Consider the following 17,043-nt stretch of genomic DNA (forward strand, 5'->3'; position numbering starts at 1 on the left):
AGTTTCTCTTCTCTCTCAATGTTTGCCATACACACTATGTTTCTCCCCGCAAATCCTATCGTCTCTTTGTTCTCTATCATTTTTTGACACCACACTCACATCCTTTGCATGTAAGAAATTCCAGCCATTCAAACTGGTTACAATCCATACAGATGAATCATAACCATTGTCAAAACCATAAGGAATGCATCCACATGCCAAAATCCAACACTATTTTGACTAGCAAGGCATTGTAATGCATAAACTAGGCATATTCAACACCTCATAGCAATGATCTACCATATGATAGTTATGTAAAGCATACATCAGTTGCAAACTGTATGTATCTTAGTTAATTAATTAATACCTAGTTTCTAATATCACCACTGACATTTAATGGTTAATTAAATACCCTAGGCTCAAATTGTCATTGGGCACCTAGTACTTGACAAGTATAACTTATTACAACTTTTGCCTTTTACACCTATCGACGTCTTGGGGTCTTGGGCTTGTTATCGTAACTTAATTGACTTGCACATCACATATGTACCTCATATTTGCACAATTGATTAATAGTTAGTCAAACGCTAAGCAAAACATCAAAATTTCACATTCTCGTGAGATTTAGTGCATCACTCTTGGGAGGGATTTGTTCCTTAGTTGTGGTAGTAATGTGTGTGAATACACTTAGGACCATCGGGGCACTTTTACCTTCTTTAGGAGGTTTTGTGATCCATGATGGCTTTTGTGATCATGGTAGGCCTTTGGGTAGTACATTGTGATACCCTTAGTTCGATGCCTTGTTTTCTTTGGGGTGTGACCTTTGGTATAAAGAGGCTCAAGTAAGACTTTCTCCTCTTGTGGTGCTTGATCCACCATAATTGAGGCATGCATAATGTTTAATTTTACTCCATTAAAACAGCCTGAAAAAGCTTTATTTATCAGAAAAGGCATTATTTTTGGACGGTAAGACGGATACTTGAAAATGCCCCACAAATGGACATATTGTGGATATCTAATCTCATTTCACATTCTTGCTTTTCAGTAATCAGCATCACTCTCCAGCCTGTTCATGTCCTGGAGATTGCATTGCCATCATCTAGAGGTCATTGCCAGCCTTGGTAGAGGTCTGTCCTGCTGCTGTAGGTTCAACCCAGCCTGCTGCCATCATCACTATTCAAAGGACATCATCGCCCAGCCTGATCCTGTGTTGCCCAGCTGATCACCACCTCTTGGAGTTTGTTACTAGTTGCTGCCCTTGCTAGCCTCAGCTGCCTGCATTTTCACCCTTTGGATGTTTACTTACTGACCATCATCGTCTTGATCCTCAGCTGGGGGTACAGCTGCTGTCAGCCAGCATAGCTTGTGACTTGCTACTTGGAGTCATTGCATGACAGGCTACATTTTGCTTCCTTCTTTGCTGCCCACATTGTCATCAACCCCGATGGACTGCTGCTGGTCCATTTTGGGATTTGTCATGAGTACGGCACACTCTTGTAGTTATTATCAGCATCTTTTATGCTACTCTCAGCTCACCTCTGCTTCGGTCCTTATACTCATCTTCATTAAACATTTGTATGATTGTGCTCATCATATTGTTGTGGTTATTTCTCTATGTTTACCCTACCCACACACGATCCCACCATAGCAACCAAAAAATGCATTTCGTCCTAGCAAGACACGAGACCTCGAAACATGCGAAATGCTTTGTTTCATCTTGTGAAATAGGGTCTTGAAACAAAAAAAAAAAGCAAAATGAAATTATTGTTATTTTCTTTATTAAAAAGAACATAATGTTTTTCTTTTACAATTAACATTTTTTCCATCCTCCTTACGTGCCCAATTATCTCCTCCATCTTTTCATACTTTGTTTCATTTTGCGAAACGAGGTCACAAGATGAATTAAAAAAAAAAGAGTTTCTTTCATTAAAAAAAAAAACTCCACACACATACACGAAAAAAAAAAGCTCGTTGAAATATTATTTCATCTAGAAGCCAAGCAAGGTAAGAATTAGTTGATGCAAGGATCTCAAGAAGGTATAGTTGCATCCATACATAGTATAAACTGATCTGTATGGTGTGTATCTGTATGATTTAGTGCCAAAAAATTACATTTTTTAGTACAAAAAATTGCTCCTTTTTAGTACGAACAAACTAGCCCTTTTGTATGATCATTGATGTATGATGTATCTACTCCCATCTATCTACTTGTAAGTTGCAAGGCATGTTATGTATGTGGCATATGCCATACATGTTTTGGCTTGTTACCCTCATATATTCATCTTATATGCTCTAATGGCATTGCTACTTTGGCTTCAAACATGTGTTCTATCATTTGTGTCCAAAGTAATCAAGTTGTTTTTTCTTTTGGGTACTAGTATCATACCATACCTTTAAATTCTTAAGGTGCCATTTAGTATCGTATTTTATCGCACCATACAATATCGTACCTTTCATACTCGACAACTGTGCAAGAAGGGGATCCGACATTGGGCATATTATGTGTTGGAGGTTTTACCTAGGTAGATTGTAACTCCAATCTACAATCATTGGTATGTGCCAATTGGATGTCTGTTGAGGTTCAATGCATGGATCTTAAGAGTCTTGTTAAAACATTCTTCCATTTGAAAGCTCAAGAAGGGTATGGATTAGTTGATGATCTTAGAAAAGTACTAGACTTGTATTGATGATTCTTTATTTCTTTTTACACTTATGGAACATGTTTAATACTAAAAAGGCTAGGTATTATAAATATGGGGAGCCATAATGACAAAAATGATCATGATTTATGAGTTTTTCGCTATGTTTGGAAAGTAAATCCAATGTTTGAATGAATGTATACGTTTAAACATTAGTTGTGAGAATCTTAATGAAAAGGAGCTTGTTTCTAAAATAAGGATCAAATGTTTATTGGATATTATTTTCAAGTTGTATGTCGGCTTGACACAAGCTAGAAGACAATGAAGCTTAAGTATTTAACTTTTGGCAAGCAATTCTTCATATTCATGTCTTGTATCTTATGAATTTAATGAAGTTCAAGAACAACTAAAAGTAGTTTGGTCAAGAGAATTTGTTTGATATGTATAGTTTTCAAGTTAAAGCTTAAAGATTTACTAATAATCCCTTCCTTAGCAGATGTGCAGGAGATGGTTTCCATGTTAGCAGAAGAGTCAACCTTCAATGACCTAGTTTCTACCAGGAACAATGGCCAGACCGTTACTAAAGCGCAACAAGGGCCTTTGCTGTGCAATGAATCTTCTATTCGTCCATCAAGAGTACGAGCAATGCTTGCCTCACGAGCTTGTCGTAGTTCCATTATGATTGGTGATGCTCTTAGCAAAAAGGAGATGCAAAAGGTATGGAGTGGGGCATGAGTGAAGAGGGAGGGAGAGGAGAGGAGGTAGTAGTGCTTAGTCAAATATAATGTGTGCACATACATGAATATGTACACATTCATGCATATGTATGTGTGTGTAGATATGTCTGAGTGAGTGTTATGGACATATATACATGTGTCCACATGAGTATTTTAGCTCCGCCTTGGGTTGATAAGCATGGGAATGATTTGTGGCACCTGGATAAATCATTGGCCTGGTGGAATTCCAATCTCAATAAAATTTGGAAAAACAAATTGCCTTTGAAGCAAAGGCTTTGCTTTTGGAGATGTATTCGAGAGTGTTCCCTGTGGGACAAAAATTGGCAAAGCATGCTATTGCTTTCTCTTGTAGTAATTGATGTGTACATGCAAATGAGGTAGGTCCACCTCTACTTTGATTTTGTCCTGTTAGCAGATATTGTGGGTTTTGGCACTGCATTAGTGGGCACATCATTGGGCTTTAATGGGCAGCCGGATGGCACATTATCCATGTGGATGGCAACATCTATTGCTAACTGACTTGTCATTATTGATCTCGCAGAGGTGGCAAACCTGTTGACATCTTTGGCTCCCTTGTTGCCTATATGTATGCACTCCTATTCCTCCATATCATCTTGCATTTCACCTGCATCCTTGAAAAGAGGGATTGGAGGCTGCTGGTCATGTGAGTGCTGATTACATCGGTGGTGTTGTACTTTGTTCTTATGTTTTCTTTATGGAATCCATTGCCTGTTCATTAGTTCTCTCCAAGTTCATTGGTCTTTACTTTTCATTTTTTGTTTTGTGCTTTGTGTTCATTGCTTCCGCTTCTGTTCTGCATTCTGATGTCGTATGAAACATCTGGATCTCTAGGTCTTGGTGCTGCTGGTGTTTGTGGTTGGCTGAATGCAGGTCCTGAACAGTTGTGTATTGATTAGTAAGAGATGCCGACCTTGCATTTGATTGCTTTAGACCTGCTGTGCATTGCATTTCAACTTCTTGATCATTGTCTATTGCTCGGTGGCCTGTTTCAATGAGTGGAAACAGCTTGTTGCTTTTGTCTTTCTTCTCTAACATCTATCACCCTTGCATTTTGGCCTCCCATGCTGATGTCTTGCAATCTGGACTGCCATTTTAGTGTACTAGTTGCCAGTTTGGGTTGTCTATGGTGACGATTGCTGCTTCGAATCTTCTCCCACCTGCATTTTGTTAGCAGTCATGTGTGTCTGGTGTGGTCATCTCTTGCCTATGAGCCTTAGTTTGAGTTAGGATGAGGACATTAGGAGCTTTGATATTGTATTTGTCTATCGTTTTATGTGTTTTATACACTTTAAATGGAGGGCACATTAGCGCATTTCTTTTTTTGCACTTTTCGCTATTTTTTAGGGGTTTGATCACATTTAGGGTTTTCCCTCCTTTTCACCTACATATAGGCAGCCTGCCTTCCCAATTGCATTATTTATCATTGATCCTTTGTGATCAGCCAGTCCTTCTCATTCTCTCATCCCCTTACTACTGTATGGTGCCCACACTGATGCATAGAGTTGCATGTTGGGGCTGAGAATTGCAGCCTTATACTCTCAGCCATTGCAGTCACATTGTTCCTTCTCTCTCTTGTGTTCTCTCTATGTCTTTTTCATCTATTTGTGTTCACTTTCCTCTTTCCATTGCGCACTCTCACATGGTATTAAATCCATGCATGGGAGTTGGAGATCTCGGAGAGAAGCATGTTGTCCATGACAAAACTTGCTAGATGTCATTCCCACATGTTGCAGACCTTGCCCTTGGAGTCAAATAGGGTAGGGAGGCTTGTTTTCAGGCCTTTTTTAGGCTGCATTTACTAGGGAAGATTTGTGTTTTGCTCCTAGGTGGCCTCTACCAGGCTGGGTGGCACCATTATTGTGCCTAGGCGGTGTTTAATAGGTTGGGCGATCATTCTATTGGTTGGGTGACATCAAAATAGACTTATGTTTTCTGCAGGCAGCCCTCGGCACACGTGTTGCAGAACCAAGCTCCGGATTACCTGCGTTTTTGTGTAGACAATCCCTATATCTCTACGCTTTGTATAGGCAGGTCATCGGTTGTGGTCGCGTTGCATGGAGTGTCTTCTTGACGACTGTGACCTTTGGGATTTTGTTCTAGTCCCTATACTTGGACTTACCATGGATCCTTATGATTGTGTGATTGCGGCTTCTATAGCTTTATGGGATCGGTTGAATGCTAGAGCTTGTTCTTTTCTTCTTTTGTGTTGTACAAATTCTATGCTCGTACATGTTAGATATCTCTGCACTATTGCAAAAATTTGGAGGAGATTGGCATCTCTCTTCCAGATCTAGACATTTGGGCATTGATTTTCTCTTGAGTGGAAGCCACGATAGCTTTCTATTGCAGATTTCCCTATGACGAGGGATTGCATCCACAAGATGGAGAAGATTCGGGATGAGCTTTCATTCCTTGGTACAAACATTTCTTTGGAGGACCTAGCTGACACTTCTCTCACATCTTCTGTCACCAACATATGATGTGTTCTATACCAGTATTCTCACTTCTTGTACTCGAGAGACTCTCACTTTGGAGGAGCTAGTTTCATTAGTGCTTGAGCAACATGCGCATTAGAGTGAGCTAGATTCTTGCGGAGCTCATGCACATGGCCGTGCTTATGCAGTTTTATGTATAGGTACAGGACAAATCATGCAAAAGAAAGGGAAGATGAAGAAGTTGGAGTCATCTTTGGACTTTGATATAGCTTTTGTGGGAAAGTGTAGAGGATATCCCACGTGTCCTCATTGTGGGAAGCCTCGCATCCCAAGGAAAAGTGCTAGAGGATATACCCTTATCTTTGTCCGGGAGTGAACGGTGGATCTACATCAAAGCTTTGTCTAGCTCTATTTCATTACCCGTTATTTTCACAAAGTCACTATTTCTACACATTTATCAAGTGGAGGAGACTTCTTTGATTGTCTCTTCTTTTGAGCAGCCTTGGCTCATTGCCAGTGTGGTGCATTGAGTCCTATGACTCCCCGAGGTGATTTGTTACAGGTTCTCCATTCATCAGAGGGTATTGTCAGTATTGGTAACATTTCTTTGGTGCCTATTAGTGGTGTTGCCGCCTTGCCTCTATTGTTTGACAGTCTGTCGAGCTCCGTTTTTGAGGCCCTACATGTTTTGGAATTGGGCCTTCCTCTCCTCACTGTTCATGGCCTTCCTTGTCTTGGCACTTGCATTATCTTCATCAAGCCGGCCGTATTTGTGAGGATTTTTCTACGGGAGCCACTTTTGTGACAGGTTGGCAAGAGAGGGGGCTATCTATACCCCATTTCCCTTCCATTTTGTAGGGCCCTCCAAGGCACATTTCTATTGTCGCACCGTTCTTGATTGTGCACCGTTTATCCCACAGGTTTCATCCCATCCCCTAGCATCTCCTTTGGTGGTTTCCTTGTGCCTTCCATCCCTTTCAAAGGGGGGCGATATTGGCGATGAGGTTGTGGATTTCTTGGCCCCTTGTATTTTAGAGTGGGTTTCCGAGGATCGTGAGAAGTTGCTTTAGGGTTTCTACCATTTCTTGTTGCTTGGTCCTTGGTCTCTGGTGTTTCTATGAAGCTTATGGTGCCTTTGATAGTTCCTCGCTATTGTCTCATAGTTGGGTTAGAGGCTTGGGTCACCCATCTCCGGCTGAAGTTTTTTGGAGTGATCTATTCGAGGCCTCTTCATTTTCATTGGTCTTTGGTGGCCTTCCTTCTGATCGGTTGTTTCTATGGAGAGGGGTCTTGCTCCTTCATGTTGGCTTTTTTTATTGACGGACTACATCAGTATTGATACTCTTCTTGCCACCCTTGGATCTGGATCTCCTTTGGCCTTCCGCCATATCTAGGATCTAAGAGGGGGTGTTAGCAGTCATGTGTGTCTTGTGTGGTCATCTCCTGTTTGTGAGCCTCAGGACGAGGACATTGCTAGGAGGTTGGCTATGTCTGCATACCAGGGAGTTACAGTCTCAACCAAGAATAAGGAAGCATCAAGGAGGTCCGGATCATCCTGTTCCTCTTTTGCAATTTGAGGGATCCGTGACAGATCAGCTAGGACATGGGAACGGCCAGGCTTAGTGACCACTTCAAAATCAAACTCTTGGAACAGGAGCAACCATCTCATCAGTCATCCTTTGACATCTACTTTTTTATCAGGAAGGACAGGGCTTCATGGTCCACAGAGAACTTGAAATGCGTCGACAATAGATAGTGTCAAAACTTCTCCAATGCAAACACCATTGCCAAGCACTCAAGCTCTATCACTGTGTAGTTCCGCTCTCTATCAGTGACCTTTCGACTTGCATAATATATTGGTTGATCCAACTTAGAAGAATCCTTCTGGCATAATACAACGCCTAGCCCTTCGACCGATGCATCTGTGTGCACATGGAACTCCTTTGTCCAGTCAGGAGGTTGTAGGATGGGTGCTCTAATGAGGCATTGTTTTAGGGTATTGAAGGCTTCTTTGCAGTCATCAGTCCAAGGAAATCCGCATCTTTCCTTAAGAGCTTGTGCAGAGGGGTTGCCTTGGTTGCAAAATGTGCAATAAGTCTTCTGTAGTAGCCCACATGGCCAAGAAATCCTCTCAATTGCTTGAGGGTTGTTGGTGCTGTCAGTGCTGTAATCTTCTCAATCTTCACCGAGTCTATTGCGATCCCTTGTGCAGAGACAATATGGCCCAAAAGAACTCATGATGAGACGCCAAATACACATTTGTCAGGGTTGAGAGAGATCCCATACTCTCGGCATCTGTCAAAACATTTCTCTAGGTGTCCACAATGCTCACGGATTAGGCTACAGACACAGAAGTCATCGACGTACACCTCAATGAAATCATGTAGATGGTTCTAGAAGGCAGCCATCATCACTCATTGGAAGGTGGCAAGAGCATTATAGAGCCCAAATGGCATCACTCTGTAAGCATAGGTTCCCCATTCTATTGTGAAGGTTGTTTTGGATTGGTCCTCTTCTGCGATTTGGACTTGGTTGTATCCGCTGAATCCATCCAAGAGGGAATAGAGCTCATGGCTTGCCACTGTGTCCAACAGTTGGTCTGTGAAAGGGATAGGGAAATTAGGAGCTCTGCCATTGTATTTGTTTGTCATTTTGTGTGTTTTAGACATTTTAGATGGAGTGCACATTAGTGCATTTTTTTGGTGTACTTTTGGCTATTCTTTAGGGGTTTGACCACATTTAGGTTTTCCCTCCTTTTTGCCTATATATAGGCAGCTTGCCCTCCCACTTGCATTATCTATTATCCATCATTGATCCTTCAACCCTCCTTACTCTCTCATCCCCTTGCTACCGTCTGGCACCCATATTGATGCATAGAGTTGCATGTTGGGGCTGATTGTTGTAACCTTGTACCTTCAGCCATTGCAGTCACATTGTTCCTTCTTTCTCTTGTATTCTCTCTTTGTCTCCTCTCCGTGTTCACTTTTCTCTTTTTGTTGTGCACTCACACATTTTACTTGAGAGAGGGTCTTTTGTAGTTAATTCAATGCTAACACTTTGTTCAATGTTAATCCTAGTCTCACTTGTACTTGTTTTTGTTGTGTGAGATGTGTTTTACACTCCTCACACTCTTAACAACATATGCATTTTGTACTCAAGAGACTGAAGTCCGTGTTTATCTCAATGCCAACACTCAGCTTTATCCACCAATAATCCTAGTTAGGTTCATACTTTGCATTTTTCTTGTGTCTGATTGAATTGCCTTTTGTGTTTTTTTTCGGGCTCTCATGGCCAGTAAATTGCCCAATGTATCTTTCTCCACCTTCCTCATTCATATCTTCTAGGATACAGCCTTCTTCAGTTGGAAGTGGCTATACGACAACACTTATGGCTTGAGAGAGGGGTAATAAGAAGGGGAAGTGCCCCTTTTGTGGCAAGAAGGTGTATTTGCATATGGATTGCTAGAAACTAGTAGCTTTGGGAAGGAGGCAAAATGCAAGGATGATTTGGATATTGCATCCTTGTTTGAATTTGAATTTGATTTTGGTTAGGCAGCCACGGCTGTTGTGACCACAAAATCTATCTTCTAGCTTGTTGATGCTGTCGTCCTTCAAGAGTTCATGGGGCCAAAGAGCATCTGTGAAAGGATGGTGGTTTTGGGGTATCCTGGCCTCACTCATATCCTTGATGTGGTGGTTCCTTGAGCGTGGCTTTCTACATGCATCAATTCAATGACAAGTAGCTGGCTTTGCTCCTAGTTGGTTCTCACATGGGGGACCTTTTGTAGGATGGGTGAAGGTGGAGAATCCATGGTCATGACATGCTTCTATAGGGCTATTTGTGGCAGGCAGAGTTATTTGGCCATCTCTACTCTCTATGACAAAGGTTCAAGTATGATCAGCATCAACATATGTGTCTTGTTCGAGCTACCTTAGCATTGGCATGATAATGCAAGGTTTGGCTATCTATGGTTCTATTTGTTGTCATTGTTTGATGTAATATTGTGTCATAGGTTTCTAGTAGACTTCTTGTGGTATGGGACATGGTGGTGGTTTCGAGGGACTTGTATGCTATCATCATTGTATATTCTATTATATCGATCACAATGATGGTACATATCATGGGTTTTGGCATTGTATTAGTGGGCACATCATTGGGCTTTAACAGGAAACTCTGTGGCCGGCGCATTATCCATGTGGGTGACACATTATCCGTGTGAGCAGCAACATTTAATACTAGGTGACTTATCATTATTGGCCCCTCAAAGGCTAGCTGATGTGTTTGCCATCTTTGGCTCCATTGTTCCTTGGTCACTTGGTGGTACTATACCTAGTCCTCATGCTTTCTTTATGGAGTCCATTGCCCATTTATGAGTTCTCTTTGGGATCATTGTTCTTTGTTATCCATTGTTCATTATGTTGTGTTTCATGCCTTGTTTATTACTTTTGCTTCCCTTGTGCACTCTCACATTTTCTCGACAATTGTAAGCTTGATTTCTGGCTGAAAGATTTCAAAAATTCTTCTTTTGTTTGTGAGGCTATTTGGAGGGATCTATTATTATTCCCTCTTCTTTCATTGGGTTGAATATTGGGCTTAATTGACTATTTGGACTCGTAGGGATCTTAATTTTATGGGTGGTTGGATTTTAGATTTTCACTATGACTATCATTATAAGAGCGTTGCCATGTGGGTGATTTGGATCCTTTAGTTCTGGATGTGTTTTACCATTGCCTCTTATTGTTTTAGAGAGACTTTATACTGAAGTGTATGCACCTCTTGTACACTTTTGACTTTATGAGTTAATGAATAGTAGTTTCACAGAAAATAAAAGGTTGTGTATGTGTGTGTACACACACACACACACACACACACACACACACAAAAAAAAGAAAGAAAGAAATAAAAAAATGTAATATTAACGTCCTTGTGAGGCCAAAATTGGCTTGTAGTCCTCCTCGAGGCTTATAGGAAGCACATAACAAATGAGATGTATAGAGGTATGGAGGTATAGATTGTCAAACAAATATAGTCTAATTTAATCTAGATTTGGAAAGTAAATCTAGCTAAAAGAGAACTAGAGGGAGAAGCCACCATCCATTGGTAATATTTTAGTTAGGCCATCATCTTGGTGTATAATAGATTCATCATGGGATGGTGTCGTTGTTGCTTTTGTTATCTATGCGTAGGTATCTAGGTGGACTATTCCCATGTGGGATGATGATGGATCTGATTGTGGTTCTAATGACTTCATTCATGTAGATCCCAAGGGAGATGTATTTGGATCTAGTGAAAATAGTGAGAAAGGAAGTCAGCTTTGCATCACGGGTTTTTAAAAAGGTCAAGCATAGATGTATGGTTACTTCAATGCTCACTAGTTTCCAGAAATTTTTATATTTTTCAAGTGAGAGTGGTGTTGTCACATGGAGCAACAAGAAGCAGCCTACAATAGCATTGAAGTAGTTTTCATATTTTCGTGATGGCATAAATAAGTATACATTTAGCTATAGAAACAGGGAATGGCTGTTCTGGTTTGTAGGAACAGCCTAATGCAGGCCGTCAAAGGAGGTGAAACAGCCAGGGAATGTTCCACGCCATTCCCTATTTGGAATAGTTGTTCCAAGCTTGTTGGCCAAAATTTGATGCTTTTTCCCATTTTTTCTTCTTGCTTGTGTCACAACTCACACTCTTGCCACATGTTCATCCGTCTCCATTGCCTAATGTGCACACATCTCTCTCTCTCTCTCTCTCTCTCTCTCTCTCTCTCTCTCTCTCTCACCGAAGACTCAAAGCGTTGAGACAAGTCATAAGCCAATCATGAGTCCATGCAGGGTTTACATTCAATGCATCATCAACTCTTGCAAATCACAATCCAATTTCAGCCATGTCCTCGATTCCAAGGTAATCACACATTCGTATCGTTTAATTTCAAGGGAAATTGGGGTAATTGGGGCAGTTTAGGGCTATTTGGAGCTATTGAGGTAATCAGGGCAATTTTGGGGTATTTGGAGCATTGAGGGCTATTGGTGCAATCGAAGAGGGCTAGTGGGGGTGTTTTGGAAATTGTGGCATTTTTTGGGCATTGAGAATAATTTGGGGCCATTTTGGGGCATTCAAGGCATAGTTGGGGCATTTGTGGCACTTAAGTTATGTGCTGTTCCCCCTGTTCCCATTCCCTGGCATTGGTCGTTTCCCCCATTCCAGGGGGGCCCCATTCCCCATTGTAGATAAATATGCATTTAGCATGGAACCTGGTCTTTTTTGTAGATAGAAGTGTGTTATCATTTTGTGATGGAAAAGGATTAGTAGGAGCATTAGGAGACATAATGAAATTATGTGACTATAAAGGATTAGGTAGTTGATATCTTCAAAAAGTCCCTAAAAGTAGACAAGCTCAAATGGTTTAGAAGTTTACTTGGAGTACAACGTATGGGTTAAAGTCTCAGGGGATTTTTATAATCTACACAGTTGCTTGCTACACATTAATGTCATGGACATAGTTGCTTGATAAAATGTATAAGATGTGCGAATGATTCTATTCTGAATGGTAGTCCATATGTTTATAATAAGTGATGTAGTTATAGTGCTAGCCTGCCTAATCATGTTTACACTTAGTTTATTAGTTTAAAACTAACTCCCTTTCTCATATAGTCGATGTAGACTTAATTCATGCATCAGAAGGTCTTTCTTGTATATTCTATATACATTTTGAAGCATGAAGGAGAGAAGAAAAAGTGAAATTGCTTTGGCATCTCATCTTTGTCTTATTGGCTTCATCTTTTCTCTATTGTTGACCATAATGACATCGAATGGAGACAATTGCAGCTTGGAATGGGGGAATGCCATTCCATGACAGTCAGAAATGGGGAATGTGTTCCAAGATAAGGGAGCATTACAATCCTCATTCTTGACAGTCGTTCCTTGGTTGGAATGTTCCAGCCAAGATCTTATAGGGAACAGGCTGCAAGGGACACAAAAGAAAGGATTGTTCAATCATTTTTAAAAGCTTATATTGGACCTTTTTTGGCATGTGCTTGAAACTCATGGCATTATTCTCTCTCTGTGTGTCTCTCTCTTTCTTGTTTTCTTTTTTTCATAAAGGGTAGTTGTATTAATTATGGAGGATGTACAAGGTCACATGACTACTTAGTGTCACACAAAGTGACAAAAGAGATGGCAGCTTGCCAAGGAGCCAGATCATCCCTTGTAAGAAGACTTGCATACTTGAGCCACTGAAGAAGGCATTGCAAATGCTGGATATGCATCTGCATGCCAGAACAGGAATAAAAAATGAAAGCATGATGGATAACCAAATTATGCCACTATCCCCTAAAGTGTAGAAGTGAAAAACCACTTCTCTTCTTCAAGGAGGAGGCCATGAAGAGGAGGTAGGGCCTTCTAGAGAAGGAGAGGACTGCTAGAGTGCTAGAGCATTGGGAGGAGGATAGATGTCTAGGGTGTAGACAACACTCTTCACATATCACGCTGTTTTACTTTGAGAGCAAATGCCCCCAACATTCTTGAGTAGTGATTTTCATTAAATATAGAGATACAATTTTAGATATAAGAATATGATTGCCTTCCCTTTGCGTTTGTTTCCAATGCAGCTAGCAACTCTTCGTCCAAAAAATCAGCCAACAGTGAGAATGTATTTTGTCCACAACCATTTCTCTTTCAAGTAGATGGCTGACCTGGTTTTTTTTTTTTTTTCCCCCTGTAAAACCTGGTTCTCTCTCTCTCTCTCTCTCACGCGTGCGTACGCGTACCATAGACATTCTTACATAGAATATCACCTAACATCTGGGCATGCCTTTTATCCTTTTTTAAATGGGAGACCTTTTTTTTTGGGTATGTATTGGTGGAGTCTCATAGCCACATTGGCCTTTCAAAGACGTTAGTATACTCCCTCTCGTGCAGCTCTCTCAAGGCTTGAGTCTTGACATTGACACTTGAATTGGCACTGGTCCTTTTTCATATGCACGTTAGGCTTTGCCTACATACAAGGTTTAAGCCATAGTTTGTATGTAGGCTTTGCCTAGATACAAGGTTTAAGCCATACTTTATGCAGCTCTTTTTAATGTTGTATGTACGTACTCATTTTGGAGCATCGAGTGGTCTTAATATGTGGTGCACTGTTTATTTTGTTTTTCTAGTGCAATGTGATCTTTAGAGTGATGCTTTGAGTGTCTTTGAATAGAGTTATAAACATTTCCTATTTTATCTATTTTGTTTAGTGTCCTGTTCCCAAAATGCCGCCTTCCTGTTCCTGGACCGTTCCCTATTCCTTGTTCTCTGTTCCTGGTAGTAGCTATGAATCTGGTCGTTAGTATATAGGATGGAATTATTTCTGCCGTGTCCCCTTTTACTTGAAGCACCATCTGGCAGTGTAGTTTGGAGAGAGATCGAAGATCATAGACTTGGTCTTCCTATGTTGATAGTGAGGTCTCTTGGTATGTACAAGCCAGCAGTTAAAAGGAGAGACTGAGGATGATTATAGGGGAGAGTGAGTATCGAGGCAGGGCACAAGGGGACAGAGGTGTGAGAGATAAGAGGGAAAGAGGGGGGGGTGGGGGGCTTTTATCTAAAGGTCGCCCTACTTGTATGCAGGTTCTGTGTCACCTTGCAGAATTGGATTCCCCTTGGAACTGCCCACATGGTAGACCAACTATGCGACATCTGGTTGACCTTGGAAGTATGAAACGGAAGCATGCGGAAGCTTGTCATAAGACGGCTAATTCTATGTAAAAACTGGGGTGCACTTCGACACTGCAGCTTAGTCGTTGATGTAGGATGCCACACGATTATGCTCGAGTCTGTCGTGTAAAGTATCTGATTCTGTCTGCTTCCAGTTGAATTTATTTAACAAAGTTGACGGACCCTCCAGGAAGGCAGGGGTAGCCATCTGCGCAGGGGTATCATTTCTGAATGCAAGAAAGAAGTGAAGCTTAAAATTTCTGAATGCTTACAGTTGTGAAACTGGTTTTGATTAACTAGAGAGAGAGAGAGTGTGTGTGTGGATCTTGCTGTTTCATCAACTGGACTCTCTAACTATCTCTGCTTTAAAACACAAGTCCAAGCTCCTCCTTTTCCCAAGTAACAAACATCAACTATGTTTTTGAAACCCTTTTACAGTAGCTTTTATGATGGGTTTCTTAATTATTCCACTAGTAGTATAAACGTAAAATTTTTAGTTGTAGGCACTAAATGAAGTCCTTAATTTGAATCGTCTACTAACATGCATTTTCAATCTCTATGATAACTTGTGTTAAAGGAAGTTTTTCGATTGTGCTAGATAGCTATATGGTATAATTCTTGCTCCTAAAGCTTTGGAGCATACCCAAAAAATCTAATTGCCCTACACTTTTTGATAAGGATAAGGCAATCTCTATTTTGAAAAATGTGGAAAAACTCTTAACATCTAGAAAATTTTTTACAAGCTTTGCATGATAAATCTTAAAATAGTTTGGATTAAGCTTTGGAAAGTAATGGAATAGAGCAGAATACACCCCAATTTTGGCCCTTGGACCACTAGAATGAGCTAGTAAGTGCTTATCATTATAAATTAACATGAAAAATAGGTGAGTATTTTGTAATGGATTATGCTTGGGATCAATTAGGACACCTAATATAATCACAAAGTCCTCTTTGCAAGACTTTGCAAAAGCGCTTCTCAAGCCTTGTGGATTTTGGATATCATTTAGTAGAATGAATTCCTTTCGAAGTACGGGTTGCTCAATAGCTTCTAGGATGTATTTTTTCTTTGTTTTGTCTATTAGATATACCCCTTCGAAGTTTTTTGTGTCAAGTTTCTTTAGCATAGCCTCCTTTCGAATGGGCAATACCTCCTCAACATCACGTTTGCTTGCTCAAAATCTTCAAGTATGGTATAGATGGATGGTAAGTTGTGAAGACCTCTTGGGTTGATTGACTTCCTTAAGTAGAATTTGTACAACTGACACTAATATTTATGGAATGAATCAATGGTGTATAAAGGATTTGGATTTTATACCATTTTTCTAGGCTTCGTCATTCTATTAGAGCTTTAGAAATGAATGGATAGTGTAAAAAGGATTTGAGCTATCTTGTGAATGGTACATAGTGAAGATCTTTTTGGCATTGCCAAAGCAACTAGTTTGTTTGGCTTTGTGAAGGAAAAGAAACTTAGATGGGGAATCCTCTCTACCAATAATTTCTCCTCCAATATAATTACCCTCCATGTTCGAGTCCTCTCAAGGCTTTTGCATCATCTACCATCTTCTCTCTAATGTCCAAATTTTCTAAGCACCTTATATGACCAAATGTGGTGCTAGTCTTCTCCTTTGGGGCCTCCATTTGTAATGAAATGAGGGAAACCATCTAAGAATGTGGTAAATTACCAAAATATGAGCCTAAAACTAATCCATATTCTACCATTATTGGTTTGTCTACCAGCATGGCCTAAGGTTTGGGTGCTAAATATCATTCTCTTTGTATTCAACACGATTGAAGTCTTACCATTATATGCTGATGTAAATTTATAATATTGCATAATTATAAACGCAACCACCTTGTGTAGAAAACATGAGAAATTCACATGTATTAAAGTTTCTTTTGATAATTAATCGTGGTTTTGGGGTAGCAAAAATAAAAGAAAAGGAAAGAAATACCTGGGAGGGTTGTGTATGCAACTAAAAACTTGGTCCACTTGTCCACTGATGTGATGCAAGCACTGATTGAATGCAATCATAATGAAATCCAACAAGTAGACCAAATAGCTGAAAATTTAAGGACATAAGCGAAAAAAATGAAACAACATATAAAAATTTTCAACATGCTTTTAATGTGGTGATTAGATTTTCAGCAGGGATCCATGGATGTGATATAAAATGTGTAGGCTTAGATTTAAGGGGTTGTTTCTTTGTATTTTTAAAAAAAAGGTTTGGAATTTGTTTTATAAGTTCAAACCTCAAAGCTTGCAACTAAAAATAAGTTCTTGCAAAAAGGCCCTTATCTAAAGGCCAAGGTCTTATTAGGCAGAAAACAAGCACACAAAATATATAAACTTAAGAAAAAGACTTAGCATATCACTGAGAGATCACACACACACACACGCACACACGCATGGTTGTCTAGTTAATGTGGTTAATGTAGGCATATTTGTGTGGAAGTTGGAATTTTTCATTCATTTGAATTGGCAAAATTGCGGTTTAAAATGAAACCAAAAGATCCACTTGATTTTCCATAATTTTCAAGAAC

At 40.1% G+C, this 17,043-nt stretch overlaps 1 protein-coding gene across 1 annotated transcript in view; it reads left to right on the forward strand.

The window, feature by feature from the left end:
* PMS1 (DNA mismatch repair protein) overlaps positions 1 to 15,003 on the forward strand; it is an 80,874-nt gene extending 65,871 nt beyond the window's left edge. Inside the window, exons 11-12 of the mRNA XM_087672580.1 lie at positions 3,115 to 3,335; positions 14,416 to 15,003. Coding sequence (XP_087528706.1) covers positions 3,115 to 3,335; positions 14,416 to 14,553 — 359 coding nt within the window. The 3' untranslated portion in view covers positions 14,554 to 15,003. The remainder of the gene's footprint in view (positions 1 to 3,114; positions 3,336 to 14,415) is intronic.
* The last annotated feature ends 2,040 nt before the right edge of the window (positions 15,004 to 17,043 follow it).

This window comes from Lygodium microphyllum, chromosome 30 (assembly GCF_053477565.2).
Source record: "Lygodium microphyllum isolate KBCC chromosome 30, Lygodium_microphyllum_v1.1.10, whole genome shotgun sequence".
NCBI classification, from domain to species: Eukaryota; Viridiplantae; Streptophyta; class Polypodiopsida; order Schizaeales; family Lygodiaceae; genus Lygodium; species Lygodium microphyllum.